Raw genomic sequence first — 16,613 nt, 5'->3', positions numbered from 1 at the left:
TTGCAGCTTTGTCAGCTCATAGGGTAGCGCTCTCCAGGCTCAGGGATTTAGGGTCATTCCTGGCTCAGCACCTAGCTCGCCCCTAAGCTAGGGGGAATCGTACCCAAAGGAAAGCTTATTCTACTTGGGAGAGTTCAGCCGAGGAGAATCCCCCAGCTCCACAGCTCCTGTCTTGTGGCTGTCTCTAGAGGGATACCTGACACGTTTCCCCAATAGAGAAGCCTTGCCATTTACAACTGTGCACAGACAGAGCGCAAGAGAAGGGAAAACTCTCCTGGAGAGTCTCCCAGGTTCTGTATGAGCATCGCTGGCCTTGCTGCTAGGACACTGCGCCCTGGCTGCCTTGCTGCCTGCTGCGCGCCGGGCCCCGTGGAACACTTCTCCAGTGCCACACACCAGGCTGCCACTGGCTCTGCAAGCTCATGCGTGGGCAGAGACCCACATTGCAACCTGCTCTCCCAACTCCTGCATACGACCTGGGGCCTCCTCCTGGCAGCTCCTGCCTTCTCTGAGCGCACAGACCATCTGTTCCCTGTCACACTAAGGACTGTAGCTCCCGCTGACACCAGGATATCCCACTGCTTGGATGGAGGAATGTCCCTCTTGCAGTATGCTCAGCGTGTCCAGCAAGAAGAGGAGGAAGAGGGGACTTTCCTGACTCCGTTCAGCTGCTTTTACCTTTACACCCAGCTTGGTCCGGTGGAAGACTGTGCTTGAGCCCGGCTCCACGGGGATCTTGACACCAAGCGGCAAGTTCAGCAGCTCATTAGAATCTCTGAGCTGCTGTCTTCGGCGCCCGGGCTGGAAAGAAAGAGGCGCTCATGGGCTTTTGAAGCGCAGGCTCCACAGCCTTCCTGCACAGCAGCTTCCAGAAGTGCGCCTTGAAAGCCCCAGGCAAGGAGGGTGCCAAGAATGGCCTATTCCTCAAGCACGCTCTGCTCCTCTGGTCACTTGCCTACAACTCCAGCCCCTTTACCAAGCCCTGACGTCCTTGCACAGCACTCTCTGGCCTGCAGAGCTGGACTCCAGCAGCGGCAAAGAGACACAGTTCCCCAAGAGCCTCCTCCGGCCTCCCCCTATGCCTGTCACTCTCCCTCCCCTGTGCACTCCCAATGCCAACAGCAGCCCCACACAGCTGCTGGCTCCCACGCTGAGCCCTCTCTGCAGCCCAGTACACACCTCGGCCCTCTTCTCCTCTGTGCTCGCTAATCCATCTCTGTTTCGGACATCAGCACGGGGAATGTTCTCCATGCTTTGTTCCAAAACTTTTTCCACGAGCTGCGAACTTCGCTGGCTCCAATGGCTCCAGCAGCACCCAGCTCTGCCGGCCGCGGCCGCTCGCCTCATGAGTGACCCCAGCCTCACAATGGCGCATTGTCGCATGGCCGCTTTCGCGCGCCACCGCCCGTCCTGGCAGGCCCCCTGGGGCTGGCCTGCAGCCCGGCCTACCCTCGCCTTGCCGAGGGGCCTTGTCGGCTCTGTGCCGGTCTTCCCCGGGTGGAGGCTTGCGCAGACCTTGGAGGAGAGGCCTTGGAGCTCAGTTTGCACAGACGGCAGATCTTCTTGAGCATTTTTAAAGCTCGCTTTGTACCAAAGATGTACCTCCCTCTGCCTCAGTGATGTGAGGCAGCCATTTGTAATGGGCTGGACTGGACGTGTCCGTCCAGACGAGTGTCATGACCGTGGCTCTTTGGCCCGTCCCTTTCCTCACATGATGTTACCATAGGGAACATGGAAGGAGAGGCTGCTGAAAGACTTCGGCCGCTTAATCCCTTCTAAGCAAGTATTTTGTCAATAATGAGTGCTCTGCACAGGCCTAGATGCTCTCCAGCAAAAAGCAGAGTAACAAGTGAACAACCGTCCTCCCTGCGACACCACAGTGGTAGGATTCTTACGAGAACCACCGAGGATTCCTATGTGTCATATACTGGCAAGCCATTTGTTGGATAAAAGGTGTCATCTGTTGTACGCTGAGCACATGCTATTTGTGATTTGCGTGACCGGAGCAGTCTCTCCATACTGCTGAACTGCAGGCGTAAAGCACCTAGGCTGGGGGGGATTGTTGCCTTCAGTCTGCTGCTCAAGCGTGTACTGGGAAGTACGGCGTCGCCGTGATGTTTGTTACTACTGCTTGTTCCATGCTTTATGTTGCCTGATTCCTCAACACAGTGTGGCCAGGTAATGAAGAGGTCTCTATTTAAATAACTATTTTGGACAAGGTGTCGTTGTACTGTGGCGCTCATAGTGATAGAATCTTAAGGTGCCTTAGGGCAGGCAGAAGCAAAATGGGGCTGACGCAGGCAGTAGACAATGGCATGTAGGCTAAGTCCACCGGCAGCTATGAAAACGCTGATGCTGGGGAATCTCTGGCTCAGGAAGCCCTAAGACCCAGAGTGCCACTACTGCAGCTCGCTTCGAGAGTGACGTGTGTCCCGCCAGCATATATACACGCACATGGAGCTGGGGCTAGAGTGGGGAATGGAATGACCCTTGCGGGAGTTCTCCGTCCACCAAGTCTCTGTGCAGTTGAAATACATATAGGTAGCTCGCTCTGCCGCCAAATCAACGGTGGACATTCGGCTGCTGCCATGGAAATGCTTCAGGTGAACTCTGAAGCAGAGCAGGCTTGCCTCTACTGACACCCTAACGGAGGGATGGGAAGCAAGCGCAGGAGTACATGTGTGAGTGCAAGCGGTGGGAGCAGCCTTGCCTGCCTGGGTTATGGCTAGATAGCCCAGGCCTGCCCCAATGCCCTCGCCCCGAGAAAGGGCGCTCTGGAGCCCTTGCCCCCCGTAGGCTGCTTGAAGAGAAGCTTTGGCTCGTCTGCCTCGCGACCTGGGCACAAGGTCTCGCGCAGCTCTCAAAGCACTTGCCTGTCCCTGTCATGACAAGGTGCAAACCACCAGAGCAGCCCAGGCCTACAAGAACGTCCATGCAGTGCTTGGAAGTAACATTTTTATTCTGTTTCCTGGTAATCCCTCTGTCAGCATTCATGTTGCCCCGGCTTGTCTGTCACCAGCTTTAAATGCATCGGTCTCACCCGGGCTCCGCTCTGGGAAGGGCACTTTGGAGCTGTTGGAGGGACGGGCTGCCTGCAATAGTGCTGCGCAATGGAGGGGAAAGGCTCTCGTGTGCTCCCTGGCCTCGCTTTTGGTTGGATATCCAGCAGTGCAGAAGGAGGTCTTGATGCCGGTGGCGAGGAGAAAGTGAGAGGTTTCTGCATGTCTTTGGGTGTGCTCTGAGCAAGATACTCAGAGCTTTGGTGGATGGATGGGAGCAGATGAGCTGAATGTTTCTCTGCATATTCTGGAGACTCTGCCTCATCCTCTGAAAGCATGGTCATTCCAGGGACCATGATGGGAGGGAGCTTTGTTCTTGGCTGACTGTCCACTAACTTGCCAGGAGCAGTAGTCCTTCCTTCTGGTTTTGGAAAGACCTGTCCCAGATTGCTCCCGTTCTCATCTCTCCAGTTGAGCTCTTTTGCCACCTGCCTTCTGCAAGGCACGTCTCTATCTCGTGCAGGCAGAGGCCGAACATGCAGCTCTTCTAGCCGGTCCACGGGGCCACTCTGCACGGTGCTTTCTTCTGCCGTGTCCTTCAAGGGTCTTGCCTTGGTAAACCTTTCGTTTTTCACCTTCTGCTGCTTCTTCAGGGTTTCCAGAGCCTCGTGGACAAAGTTCTCCGCATACACTTTTAATTCTGAGCGGAGCTGCTGAATTTTGCAAATTGCTTTGGCAATGCTACTGTCCCCTTCAAGTGCGCTCCTGTCTTGGAATATCTCAGCAGCATTTTGGAAGGGTGGCAACACCAGGAGGCTCGTGGCTTCTTGTGCCTGCTCTTCAGAGGCTCCCGACGATCCTTCTTCTTCCCTGACCTGGCTCAAGGAAGGTGCCTGGGGTGGCTGCAGCTGTCTCTGAGAAAGAGTCTTCACGGGCAGCTTCAGGATCTCCAAAAACTTGCAGTGGAAGCGATACTCAAACTGAGACGCTACAAACCGTTTCAAGGTGGCTGCAATGCTCTTAGCAGCATCTCTGGTGATTTTGTCCAAAGAAGGCAGAGAAGCTGCTGCGTCCTGCCTAGGAAAGTCATCTTGCCTCGCTCTGCTTTCACCCAATGTGCCTTCTGGAGTGGCTCCGGCGACAACGCGCTTCTGCCCGCGCCTGGCCAGCAGCGTGGGCTCAGAGGTGTTTGATGTCCTGTATGCCCCTCGCTTCCGCAGGTGATCCGAAAGGCTTGCTGCCATCTCTCTAGCCGCCTGCCACACTTCCTCCCAGAGATCTGGAGGAGGCGTCTCTGAAAGCCCGACCCTTCCTCCAGTATCAAACAACCTTCCGCGGATCATCAGGGGAGCCCTGCTTAAAATGTGGACTGACTGCTCCAGCTCTTTCACCCTCTGCAGCACTTTCTCCACCATGCGCTCTGCCAGCTCCTGCACTTCTGTCAGCCTTTTCCAGTTCAAGGTGGTGCGGGCTTTAGCGGGCCTTTCCTCCTTTGAGCACTTCTGCAACAGAAAGCAGGAGGACCTGTTGAGTGAACGGTGAACAGACTGAAGAGAGGGGGTGGAGGAGGCTGACTTACTGGATTGAACTCTTGGCCCCGGCCTTGCCTGCGGTGGGCGTTGGAGGCTTGACTGTCACAGGTGTTGTGGTCCTGGCTGCCATTGGCCCTGTGGTCTTGATTGCCTTGGGGGTTGTGGTCTAGGCTCCCGTGGTTGTTGTCTTCTTGACTGCCATGGTGCTTGTGTTCATGGCTGCCATGGGTGTTCTTTTCTTGGCTGCCGTTGGTGGTAATTTCTTGGCTGCCACGGGCGTTCTGGTCCTGGCTGCCATGGGTGTTGCGTTCGTGGCTACCACGGGTGTTGTGTTGGTGGCTGCCACAGGTTTTGTGTTCTTCACTGCCACAGGTGTTGTGATCTTGGCTGCCATTGGTGCTTTGTTCTTGGCTGCCATGGGTGGTGTTTTCCTGGCTGCCACGGGTGCCATGGTCTTGGCTGCCACGGGTGCCATGGTCTTGGCTGCCACGGGTCTTGCCTGCTTGGCTCCCGTGACACCTCTGCCTATTATCGGAGGCTTGTTGGCACCTTGTCCAGACCTGAATGTGAAGAATGCTCATTTTATGAGTAGGAACAAGCAGTCCTTGACCCTGGAGTTCCCTGCATTGTCATGCTTTCTGAGAAGCCGTTGCCCAAGATGGGGAAGCAGGGAGCAGGAGAGAAGGGCCTCTCTCAGCACTTGGAGGGCACTCAGGGACGACTTTCCCACCCGTGCCCAAATCCCGCACCCTGCATCAGCTGCTCAGCACGGACCTGCGCAGTCCTTTCCATGCCACAAGAGCTGGCACACCAGCTCAGCCTTCCCCGCTTCTTCAGGTCATGCCTTCCTGGGAGAAGGGAAACCTCAACCCCCTGCACCACAAAAGGTACCTGTGAACCCTGAGGTTTAGGATCGTGTTCCCGCCCTTCTGTTTTCTCAAGCTCTATCTTGAGCGTCGTCAGGTACTGCCTGTACTGGTTGAATTCACGCAGGCTGCAAACAACCTACGGCAAGATGAGGGGAGAAATCACCCAGCACTTGTGCTGCTCATGCGCAGCCTGCCTTGGCGGGAGGAACGCCAGCCCAGTGGCAGCTGCTCCCGCGCGCCCGGGCCCTGTCCGGTGTCAGGGAGTCCGGCTCCCAGCACCCAGTGCGGAGTCGTGCTCCTCGCTGCGTCTCCTGGCCACGTGCCCGCTGCTGTGGCAGCACCGCACAGCCTGGGAAGAGCAGATGGGAATGCCCAGAGCGAGCTTTGGGCTACTCCTGCGCCCGCAGCAGAGAAAGCAGTACAGCAGTCCCGCGCCCTCCACCTGCACTCAGTGGCTGCAGCAAGCACTCTGGCAACCTCCCCCTCCTGTGGCAACTCTACTTCTCACCCGCATGGACACCCTACTTTGCCATCCTTGGTGATGAAACCTTCTTTCCTCAGCCTACGCAGGTTGTCTTTGCGGTTGTAGTATTTCCGCAAATGGGGGTCATGCAGGCTGTTGTACTCATTCCCCAGCAAGTGACAGTACGGATCTCCAAGATCAAAGTGACCGGCCGGCCGGTGAAGCTGTAAGATACATTGTGCATGGGAAGATCAGGGTAGGGTGGCTGAGGAAAGAGACAAAGACGCTTTGCAGCTTTGTCAGCTCATAGGGTAGCGCTCTCCAGGCTCAGGGATTTAGGGTCATTCCTGGCTCAGCACCTAGCTCGCCTCTAAGCTAGGGGGAATCGTACCCAAAGGAAAGCTTATTCTACTTGGGAGAGTTCAGCCGAGGAGAATCCCCCAGCTCCACAGCTCCCGTCTTGTGGCTGTCTCTAGAGGGATACCTGACACGTTTCCCCAATAGAGAAGCCTTGCCATTTACAGCTGTGCACAGACAGAGCGCAAGAGAAGGGAAAACTCTCCTGGAGAGTCTCCCAGGTTCTGTATGAGCATCGCTGGCCTTGCTGCTAGGACACTGCGCCCTGGCTGCCTTGCTGCCTGCTGCGTGCCGGGCCCCGTGGAACACTTCTCCAGTGCCACACACCAGGCTGCCACTGGCTCTGCAAGCTCATGCGTGGGCAGAGACCCACATTGCAACCTGCTCTCCCAACTCCTGCACACGACCTGGGGCCTCCTCCTGGCAGCTCCTGCCTTCTCTGAGCGCACAGACCATCTGTTCCCTGTCACACTAAGGACTGTAGCTCCCGCTGACACCAGGATATCCCACTGCTTGGATGGAGGAATGTCCCCCTTGCAGTATGCTCAGCGTGTCCAGCAAGAAGAGGAGGAAGAGGGGACTTTCCTGACTCCGTTCAGCTGCTTTTACCTTTACACCCAGCTTGGTCCGGTGGAAGACTGTGCTTGAGCCCGGCTCCACGGGGATCTTGACACCAAGCGGCAAGTTCAGCAGCTCATTAGAATCTCTGAGCTGCTGTCTTCGGCGCCCGGGCTGGAAAGAAAGAGGCGCTCATGGGCTTTTGAAGCGCAGGCTCCACAGCCTTCCTGCACAGCAGCTTCCAGAAGTGCGCCTTGAAAGCCCCAGGCAAGGAGGGTGCCAAGAATGGCCTATTCCTCAAGCACGCTCTGCTCCTCTGGTCACTTGCCTACAACTCCAGCCCCTTTACCAAGCCCTGACGTCCTTGCACAGCACTCTCTGGCCTGCAGAGCTGGACTCCAGCAGCGGCAAAGAGACACAGTTCCCCAAGAGCCTCCTCCGGCCTCCCCCTATGCCTGTCACTCTCCCTCCCCTGTGCACTCCCAATGCCAAGAGCAGCCCCACACAGCTGCTGGCTCCCACGCTGAGCCCTCTCTGCAGCCCAGTACACACCTCGGCCCTCTTCTCCTCTGTGCTCGCTAATCCATCTCTGTTTCGGACATCAGCACGGGGAATGTTCTCCATGCTTTGTTCCAAAACTTTTTCCACGAGCTGCGAACTTCGCTGGCTCCAATGGCTCCAGCAGCACCCAGCTCTGCCGGCCGCGGCCGCTCGCCTCATGAGTGACCCCAGCCTCACAATGGCGCATTGTCGCATGGCCGCTTTCGCGCGCCACCGCCCGTCCTGGCAGGCCCCCTGGGGCTGGCCTGCAGCCCGGCCTACCCTCGCCTTGCCGAGGGGCCTTGTCGGCTCTGTGCCGGTCTTCCCCGGGTGGAGGCTTGCGCAGACCTTGGAGGAGAGGCCTTGGAGCTCAGTTTGCACAGACGGCAGATCTTCTTGAGCATTTTTAAAGCTCGCTTTGTACCAAAGATGTACCTCCCTCTGCCTCAGTGATGTGAGGCAGCCATTTGTAATGGGCTGGACTGGACGTGTCCGTCCAGACGAGTGTCATGACCGTGGCTCTTTGGCCCGTCCCTTTCCTCACATGATGTTACCATAGGGAACATGGAAGGAGAGGCTGCTGAAAGACTTCGGCCGCTTAATCCCTTCTAAGCAAGTATTTTGTCAATAATGAGTGCTCTGCACAGGCCTAGATGCTCTCCAGCAAAAAGCAGAGTAACAAGTGAACAACCGTCCTCCCTGCGACACCACAGTGGTAGGATTCTTACGAGAACCACCGAGGATTCCTATGTGTCATATACTGGCAAGCCATTTGTTGGATAAAAGGTGTCATCTGTTGTACGCTGAGCACATGCTATTTGTGATTTGCGTGACCGGAGCAGTCTCTCCATACTGCTGAACTGCAGGCGTAAAGCACCTAGGCTGGGGGGGATTGTTGCCTTCAGTCTGCTGCTCAAGCGTGTACTGGGAAGTACGGCGTCGCCGTGATGTTTGTTACTACTGCTTGTTCCATGCTTTATGTTGCCTGATTCCTCAACACAGTGTGGCCAGGTAATGAAGAGGTCTCTATTTAAATAACTATTTTGGACAAGGTGTCGTTGTACTGTGGCGCTCATAGTGATAGAATCTTAAGGTGCCTTAGGGCAGGCAGAAGCAAAATGGGGCTGACGCAGGCAGTAGACAATGGCATGTAGGCTAAGTCCACCGGCAGCTATGAAAACGCTGATGCTGGGGAATCTCTGGCTCAGGAAGCCCTAAGACCCAGAGTGCCACTACTGCAGCTCGCTTCGAGAGTGACGTGTGTCCCGCCACCATATATACACGCACATGGAGCTGGGGCTAGAGTGGGGAATGGAATGACCCTTGCGGGAGTTCTCCGTCCACCAAGTCTCTGTGCAGTTGAAATACATATAGGTAGCTCGCTCTGCCGCCAAATCAACGGTGGACATTCGGCTGCTGCCATGGAAATGCTTCAGGTGAACTCTGAAGCAGAGCAGGCTTGCCTCTACTGACACCCTAACGGAGGGATGGGAAGCAAGCGCAGGAGTACATGTGTGAGTGCAAGTGGTGGGAGCAGCCTTGCCTGCCTGGGTTATGGCTAGATAGCCCAGGCCTGCCCCAATGCCCTCGCCCCGAGAAAGGGCGCTCTGGAGCCCTTGCCCCCCGTAGGCTGCTTGAAGAGAAGCTTTGGCTCGTCTGCCTCGCGACCTGGGCACAAGGTCTCGCGCAGCTCTCAAAGCACTTGCCTGTCCCTGTCATGACAAGGTGCAAACCACCAGAGCAGCCCAGGCCTACAAGAACGTCCATGCAGTGCTTGGAAGTAACATTTTTATTCTGTTTCCTGGTAATCCCTCTGTCAGCATTCATGTTGCCCCGGCTTGTCTGTCACCAGCTTTAAATGCATCGGTCTCATCCGGGCTCCGCTCTGGGAAGGGGACTTGGGAACTGCTGGAGGGACGGGCTGCCTGCAATAGTGCTGCGCAATGGAGGGGAAAGGCTCTCGTGTGCTCCCTGGCCTCGCTTTTGGTTGGATATCCAGCAGTGCAGAAGGAGGTCTTGATGCCGGTGGCGAGGAGAAAGTGAGAGGTTTCTGCATGTCTTTGGGTGTGCTCTGAGCAAGATACTCAGAGCTTTGGTGGATGGATGGGAGCAGATGAGCTGAATGTTTCTCTGCATATTCTGGAGACTCTGCCTCATCCTCTGAAAGCATGGTCATTCCAGGGACCATGATGGGAGGGAGCTTTGTTCTTGGCTGACTGTCCACTAATTTGCCAGGAGCAGTAGTCCTTCCTTCTGGTTTTGGAAAGACCTGTCCCAGATTGCTGCCGTTCTCATCTCTCCAGTTGAGCTCTTTTGCCACCTGCCTTCTGCAAGGCACGTCTCTATCTCGTGCAGGCAGAGGCCGAACATGCAGCTCTTCTAGCCGGTCCACGGGGCCACTCTGCACGGTGCTTTCTTCTGCCGTGTCCTTCAAGGGTCTTGCCTTGGTAAACCTTTCGTTTTTCACCTTCTGCTGCTTCTTCAGGGTTTCCAGAGCCTCGTGGACAAAGTTCTCCGCATACACTTTTAATTCTGAGCGGAGCTGCTGAATTTTGCAAATTGCTTTGGCAATGCTACTGTCCCCTTCAAGTGCGCTCCTGTCTTGGAATATCTCAGCAGCATTTTGGAAGGGTGGCAACACCAGGAGGCTCGTGGCTTCTTGTGCCTGCTCTTCAGAGGCTCCCGACGATCCTTCTTCTTCCCTGACCTGGCTCAAGGAAGGTGCCTGGGGTGGCTGCAGCTGTCTCTGAGAAAGAGTCTTCACGGGCAGCTTCAGGATCTCCAAAAACTTGCAGTGGAAGCGATACTCAAACTGAGACGCTACAAACCGTTTCAAGGTGGCTGCAATGCTCTTAGCAGCATCTCTGGTGATTTTGTCCAAAGAAGGCAGAGAAGCTGCTGCGTCCTGCCTAGGAAAGTCATCTTGCCTCGCTCTGCTTTCACCCAATGTGCCTTCTGGAGTGGCTCCGGCGACAACGCGCTTCTGCCCGCGCCTGGCCAGCAGCGTGGGCTCAGAGGTGTTTGATGTCCTGTATGCCCCTCGCTTCCGCAGGTGATCCGAAAGGCTTGCTGCCATCTCTCTAGCCGCCTGCCACACTTCCTCCCAGAGATCTGGAGGAGGCGTCTCTGAAAGCCCGACCCTTCCTCCAGTATCAAACAACCTTCCGCGGATCATCAGGGGAGCCCTGCTTAAAATGTGGACTGACTGCTCCAGCTCTTTCACCCTCTGCAGCACTTTCTCCACCATGCGCTCTGCCAGCTCCTGCACTTCTGTCAGCCTTTTCCAGTTCAAGGTGGTGCGGGCTTTAGCGGGCCTTTCCTCCTTTGAGCACTTCTGCAACAGAAAGCAGGAGGACCTGTTGAGTGAACGGTGAACAGACTGAAGAGAGGGGGTGGAGGAGGCTGACTTACTGGCTTGAACTCTTGGCCCCGGCCTTGCCTGCGGTGGGCGTTGGAGGCTTGACTGTCACAGGTGTTGTGGTCCTGGCTGCCATTGGCCCTGTGGTCTTGATTGCCTTGGGGGTTGTGGTCTAGGCTCCCGTGGTTGTTGTCTTCTTGACTGCCATGGTGCTTGTGTTCATGGCTGCCATGGGTGTTCTTTTCTTGGCTGCCGTTGGTGGTAATTTCTTGGCTGCCACGGGCGTTCTGGTCCTGGCTGCCATGGGTGTTGCGTTCGTGGCTACCACGGGTGTTGTGTTGGTGGCTGCCACAGGTTTTGTGTTCTTCACTGCCACAGGTGTTGTGATCTTGGCTGCCATTGGTGCTTTGTTCTTGGCTGCCATGGGTGGTGTTTTCCTGGCTGCCACGGGTGCCATGGTCTTGGCTGCCACGGGTGCCATGGTCTTGGCTGCCACGGGTCTTGCCTGCTTGGCTCCCGTGACACCTCTGCCTATTATCGGAGGCTTGTTGGCACCTTGTCCAGACCTGAATGTGAAGAATGCTCATTTTATGAGTAGGAACAAGCAGTCCTTGACCCTGGAGTTCCCTGCATTGTCATGCTTTCTGAGAAGCCGTTGCCCAAGATGGGGAAGCAGGGAGCAGGAGAGAAGGGCCTCTCTCAGCACTCGGAGGGCACTCAGGGACGACTTTCCCACCCGTGCCCAAATCCCGCACCCTGCATCAGCTGCTCAGCACGGACCTGCGCAGTCCTTTCCATGCCACAAGAGCTGGCACACCAGCTCAGCCTTCCCCGCTTCTTCAGGTCATGCCTTCCTGGGAGAAGGGAAACCTCAACCCCCTGCACCACAAAAGGTACCTGTGAACCCTGAGGTTTAGGATCGTGTTCCCGCCCTTCTGTTTTCTCAAGCTCTATCTTGAGCGTCGTCAGGTACTGCCTGTACTGGTTGAATTCACGCAGGCTGCAAACAACCTACGGCAAGATGAGGGGAGAAATCACCCAGCACTTGTGCTGCTCATGCGCAGCCTGCCTTGGCGGGAGGAACGCCAGCCCAGTGGCAGCTGCTCCCGCGCGCCCGGGCCCTGTCCGGTGTCAGGGAGTCCGGCTCCCAGCACCCAGTGCGGAGTCGTGCTCCTCGCTGCGTCTCCTGGCCACGTGCCCGCTGCTGTGGCAGCACCGCACAGCCTGGGAAGAGCAGATGGGAATGCCCAGAGCGAGCTTTGGGCTACTCCTGCGCCCGCAGCAGAGAAAGCAGTACAGCAGTCCCGCGCCCTCCACCTGCACTCAGTGGCTGCAGCAAGCACTCTGGCAACCTCCCCCTCCTGTGGCAACTCTACTTCTCACCCGCATGGACACCCTACTTTGCCATCCTTGGTGATGAAACCTTCTCTCCTCAGCCTACGCAGGTTGTCTTTGCGGTTGTAGTATTTCCGCAAATGGGGGTCATGCAGGCTGTTGTACTCATTCCCCAGCAAGTGACAGTACGGATCTCCAAGATCAAAGTGACCGGCCGGCCGGTGAAGCTGTAAGATACATTGTGCATGGGAAGATCAGGGTAGGGTGGCTGAGGAAAGAGACAAAGACGCTTTGCAGCTTTGTCAGCTCATAGGGTAGCGCTCTCCAGGCTCAGGGATTTAGGGTCATTCCTGGCTCAGCACCTAGCTCGCCTCTAAGCTAGGGGGAATCGTACCCAAAGGAAAGCTTATTCTACTCGGGAGAGTTCAGCCGAGGAGAATCCCCCAGCTCCACAGCTCCCGTCTTGTGGCTGTCTCTAGAGGGATACCTGACACGTTTCCCCAATAGAGAAGCCTTGCCATTTACAGCTGTGCACAGACAGAGCGCAAGAGAAGGGAAAACTCTCCTGGAGAGTCTCCCAGGTTCTGTATGAGCATCGCTGGCCTTGCTGCTAGGACACTGCGCCCTGGCTGCCTTGCTGCCTGCTGCGTGCCGGGCCCCGTGGAACACTTCTCCAGTGCCACACACCAGGCTGCCACTGGCTCTGCAAGCTCATGCGTGGGCAGAGACCCACATTGCAACCTGCTCTCCCAACTCCTGCACACGACCTGGGGCCTCCTCCTGGCAGCTCCTGCCTTCTCTGAGCGCACAGACCATCTGTTCCCTGTCACACTAAGGACTGTAGCTCCCGCTGACACCAGGATATCCCACTGCTTGGATGGAGGAATGTCCCTCTTGCAGTATGCTCAGCGTGTCCAGCAAGAAGAGGAGGAAGAGGGGACTTTCCTGACTCCGTTCAGCTGCTTTTACCTTTACACCCAGCTTGGTCCGGTGGAAGACTGTGCTTGAGCCCGGCTCCACGGGGATCTTGACACCAAGCGGCAAGTTCAGCAGCTCATTAGAATCTCTGAGCTGCTGTCTTCGGCGCCCGGGCTGGAAAGAAAGAGGCGCTCATGGGCTTTTGAAGCGCAGGCTCCACAGCCTTCCTGCACAGCAGCTTCCAGAAGTGCGCCTTGAAAGCCCCAGGCAAGGAGGGTGCCAAGAATGGCCTATTCCTCAAGCACGCTCTGCTCCTCTGGTCACTTGCCTACAACTCCAGCCCCTTTACCAAGCCCTGACGTCCTTGCACAGCACTCTCTGGCCTGCAGAGCTGGACTCCAGCAGCGGCAAAGAGACACAGTTCCCCAAGAGCCTCCTCCGGCCTCCCCCTATGCCTGTCACTCTCCCTCCCCTGTGCACTCCCAATGCCAAGAGCAGCCCCACACAGCTGCTGGCTCCCACGCTGAGCCCTCTCTGCAGCCCAGTACACACCTCGGCCCTCTTCTCCTCTGTGCTCGCTAATCCATCTCTGTTTCGGACATCAGCACGGGGAATGTTCTCCATGCTTTGTTCCAAAACTTTTTCCACGAGCTGCGAACTTCGCTGGCTCCAATGGCTCCAGCAGCACCCAGCTCTGCCGGCCGCGGCCGCTCGCCTCATGAGTGACCCCAGCCTCACAATGGCGCATTGTCGCATGGCCGCTTTCGCGCGCCACCGCCCGTCCTGGCAGGCCCCCTGGGGCTGGCCTGCAGCCCGGCCTACCCTCGCCTTGCCGAGGGGCCTTGTCGGCTCTGTGCCGGTCTTCCCCGGGTGGAGGCTTGCGCAGACCTTGGAGGAGAGGCCTTGGAGCTCAGTTTGCACAGACGGCAGATCTTCTTGAGCATTTTTAAAGCTCGCTTTGTACCAAAGATGTACCTCCCTCTGCCTCAGTGATGTGAGGCAGCCATTTGTAATGGGCTGGACTGGACGTGTCCGTCCAGACGAGTGTCATGACCGTGGCTCTTTGGCCCGTCCCTTTCCTCACATGATGTTACCATAGGGAACATGGAAGGAGAGGCTGCTGAAAGACTTCGGCCGCTTAATCCCTTCTAAGCAAGTATTTTGTCAATAATGAGTGCTCTGCACAGGCCTAGATGCTCTCCAGCAAAAAGCAGAGTAACAAGTGAACAACCGTCCTCCCTGCGACACCACAGTGGTAGGATTCTTACGAGAACCACCGAGGATTCCTATGTGTCATATACTGGCAAGCCATTTGTTGGATAAAAGGTGTCATCTGTTGTACGCTGAGCACATGCTATTTGTGATTTGCGTGACCGGAGCAGTCTCTCCATACTGCTGAACTGCAGGCGTAAAGCACCTAGGCTGGGGGGGATTGTTGCCTTCAGTCTGCTGCTCAAGCGTGTACTGGGAAGTACGGCGTCGCCGTGATGTTTGTTACTACTGCTTGTTCCATGCTTTATGTTGCCTGATTCCTCAACACAGTGTGGCCAGGTAATGAAGAGGTCTCTATTTAAATAACTATTTTGGACAAGGTGTCGTTGTACTGTGGCGCTCATAGTGATAGAATCTTAAGGTGCCTTAGGGCAGGCAGAAGCAAAATGGGGCTGACGCAGGCAGTAGACAATGGCATGTAGGCTAAGTCCACCGGCAGCTATGAAAACGCTGATGCTGGGGAATCTCTGGCTCAGGAAGCCCTAAGACCCAGAGTGCCACTACTGCAGCTCGCTTCGAGAGTGACGTGTGTCCCGCCACCATATATACACGCACATGGAGCTGGGGCTAGAGTGGGGAATGGAATGACCCTTGCGGGAGTTCTCCGTCCACCAAGTCTCTGTGCAGTTGAAATACATATAGGTAGCTCGCTCTGCCGCCAAATCAACGGTGGACATTCGGCTGCTGCCATGGAAATGCTTCAGGTGAACTCTGAAGCAGAGCAGGCTTGCCTCTACTGACACCCTAACGGAGGGATGGGAAGCAAGCGCAGGAGTACATGTGTGAGTGCAAGCGGTGGGAGCAGCCTTGCCTGCCTGGGTTATGGCTAGATAGCCCAGGCCTGCCCCAATGCCCTCGCCCCGAGAAAGGGCGCTCTGGAGCCCTTGCCCCCCGTAGGCTGCTTGAAGAGAAGCTTTGGCTCGTCTGCCTCGCGACCTGGGCACAAGGTCTCGCGCAGCTCTCAAAGCACTTGCCTGTCCCTGTCATGACAAGGTGCAAACCACCAGAGCAGCCCAGGCCTACAAGAACGTCCATGCAGTGCTTGGAAGTAACATTTTTATTCTGTTTCCTGGTAATCCCTCTGTCAGCATTCATGTTGCCCCGGCTTGTCTGTCACCAGCTTTAAATGCATCGGTCTCATCCGGGCTCCGCTCTGGGAAGGGGACTTGGGAACTGCTGGAGGGACGGGCTGCCTGCAATAGTGCTGCGCAATGGAGGGGAAAGGCTCTCGTGTGCTCCCTGGCCTCGCTTTTGGTTGGATATCCAGCAGTGCAGAAGGAGGTCTTGATGCCGGTGGCGAGGAGAAAGTGAGAGGTTTCTGCATGTCTTTGGGTGTGCTCTGAGCAAGATACTCAGAGCTTTGGTGGATGGATGGGAGCAGATGAGCTGAATGTTTCTCTGCATATTCTGGAGACTCTGCCTCATCCTCTGAAAGCATGGTCATTCCAGGGACCATGATGGGAGGGAGCTTTGTTCTTGGCTGACTGTCCACTAACTTGCCAGGAGCAGTAGTCCTTCCTTCTGGTTTTGGAAAGACCTGTCCCAGATTGCTGCCGTTCTCATCTCTCCAGTTGAGCTCTTTTGCCACCTGCCTTCTGCAAGGCACGTCTCTATCTCGTGCAGGCAGAGGCCGAACATGCAGCTCTTCTAGCCGGTCCACGGGGCCACTCTGCACGGTGCTTTCTTCTGCCGTGTCCTTCAAGGGTCTTGCCTTGGTAAACCTTTCGTTTTTCACCTTCTGCTGCTTCTTCAGGGTTTCCAGAGCCTCGTGGACAAAGTTCTCCGCATACACTTTTAATTCTGAGCGGAGCTGCTGAATTTTGCAAATTGCTTTGGCAATGCTACTGTCCCCTTCAAGTGCGCTCCTGTCTTGGAATATCTCAGCAGCATTTTGGAAGGGTGGCAACACCAGGAGGCTCGTGGCTTCTTGTGCCTGCTCTTCAGAGGCTCCCGACGATCCTTCTTCTTCCCTGACCTGGCTCAAGGAAGGTGCCTGGGGTGGCTGCAGCTGTCTCTGAGAAAGAGTCTTCACGGGCAGCTTCAGGATCTCCAAAAACTTGCAGTGGAAGCGATACTCAAACTGAGACGCTACAAACCGTTTCAAGGTGGCTGCAATGCTCTTAGCAGCATCTCTGGTGATTTTGTCCAAAGAAGGCAGAGAAGCTGCTGCGTCCTGCCTAGGAAAGTCATCTTGCCTCGCTCTGCTTTCACCCAATGTGCCTTCTGGAGTGGCTCCGGCGACAACGCGCTTCTGCCCGCGCCTGGCCAGCAGCGTGGGCTCAGAGGTGTTTGATGTCCTGTATGCCCCTCGCTTCCGCAGGTGATCCGAAAGGCTTGCTGCCATCTCTCTAGCCGCCTGCCACACTTCCTCCCAGAGATCTGGAGGAGGCGTCTCTGAAAGCCCGACCCTTC

General features: G+C 56.3%; 2 protein-coding genes across 2 annotated transcripts in view; both read right to left on the bottom strand.

The window, feature by feature from the left end:
• The window catches only part of LOC148590696 (uncharacterized), a 36,677-nt gene extending 26,283 nt beyond the window's left edge, over window positions 1-10,394 (bottom strand). The window contains exons 1-6 of the mRNA XM_088538721.1: window positions 9,687-10,394; window positions 6,830-6,952; window positions 5,926-6,087; window positions 5,414-5,536; window positions 3,041-3,052; window positions 679-762 (exon numbers count right to left, since the gene is read on the bottom strand). Coding sequence (XP_088394847.1) covers window positions 679-762; window positions 3,041-3,052; window positions 5,414-5,536; window positions 5,926-6,087; window positions 6,830-6,952; window positions 9,687-10,394 — 1,212 coding nt within the window. The remainder of the gene's footprint in view (window positions 1-678; window positions 763-3,040; window positions 3,053-5,413; window positions 5,537-5,925; window positions 6,088-6,829; window positions 6,953-9,686) is intronic.
• Window positions 10,395-10,623: 229 nt separating this feature from the next.
• Window positions 10,624-16,613, bottom strand: part of LOC148590695 (uncharacterized) — a 36,677-nt gene continuing 30,687 nt past the window's right edge. Inside the window, exons 21-25 of the mRNA XM_088538720.1 lie at window positions 15,779-15,793; window positions 12,981-13,064; window positions 12,077-12,238; window positions 11,574-11,687; window positions 10,624-10,674 (exon numbers count right to left, since the gene is read on the bottom strand). Of these exons, the coding sequence (XP_088394846.1) occupies window positions 10,624-10,674; window positions 11,574-11,687; window positions 12,077-12,238; window positions 12,981-13,064; window positions 15,779-15,793 (426 nt within the window). The remainder of the gene's footprint in view (window positions 10,675-11,573; window positions 11,688-12,076; window positions 12,239-12,980; window positions 13,065-15,778; window positions 15,794-16,613) is intronic.

The sequence above is a fragment of the Tinamus guttatus genome, unplaced genomic scaffold (genome assembly GCF_059628265.1).
Source record: "Tinamus guttatus ecotype Peru unplaced genomic scaffold, ASM5962826v1 Tinamus_guttatus_pri_ptg001150l, whole genome shotgun sequence".
In the NCBI taxonomy this organism is placed as follows: Eukaryota; Metazoa; Chordata; class Aves; order Tinamiformes; family Tinamidae; genus Tinamus; species Tinamus guttatus.
The sequence above is the reverse complement of the archived record's forward strand: the minus strand, read 5'-3'. Positions and strand labels throughout refer to the sequence as shown.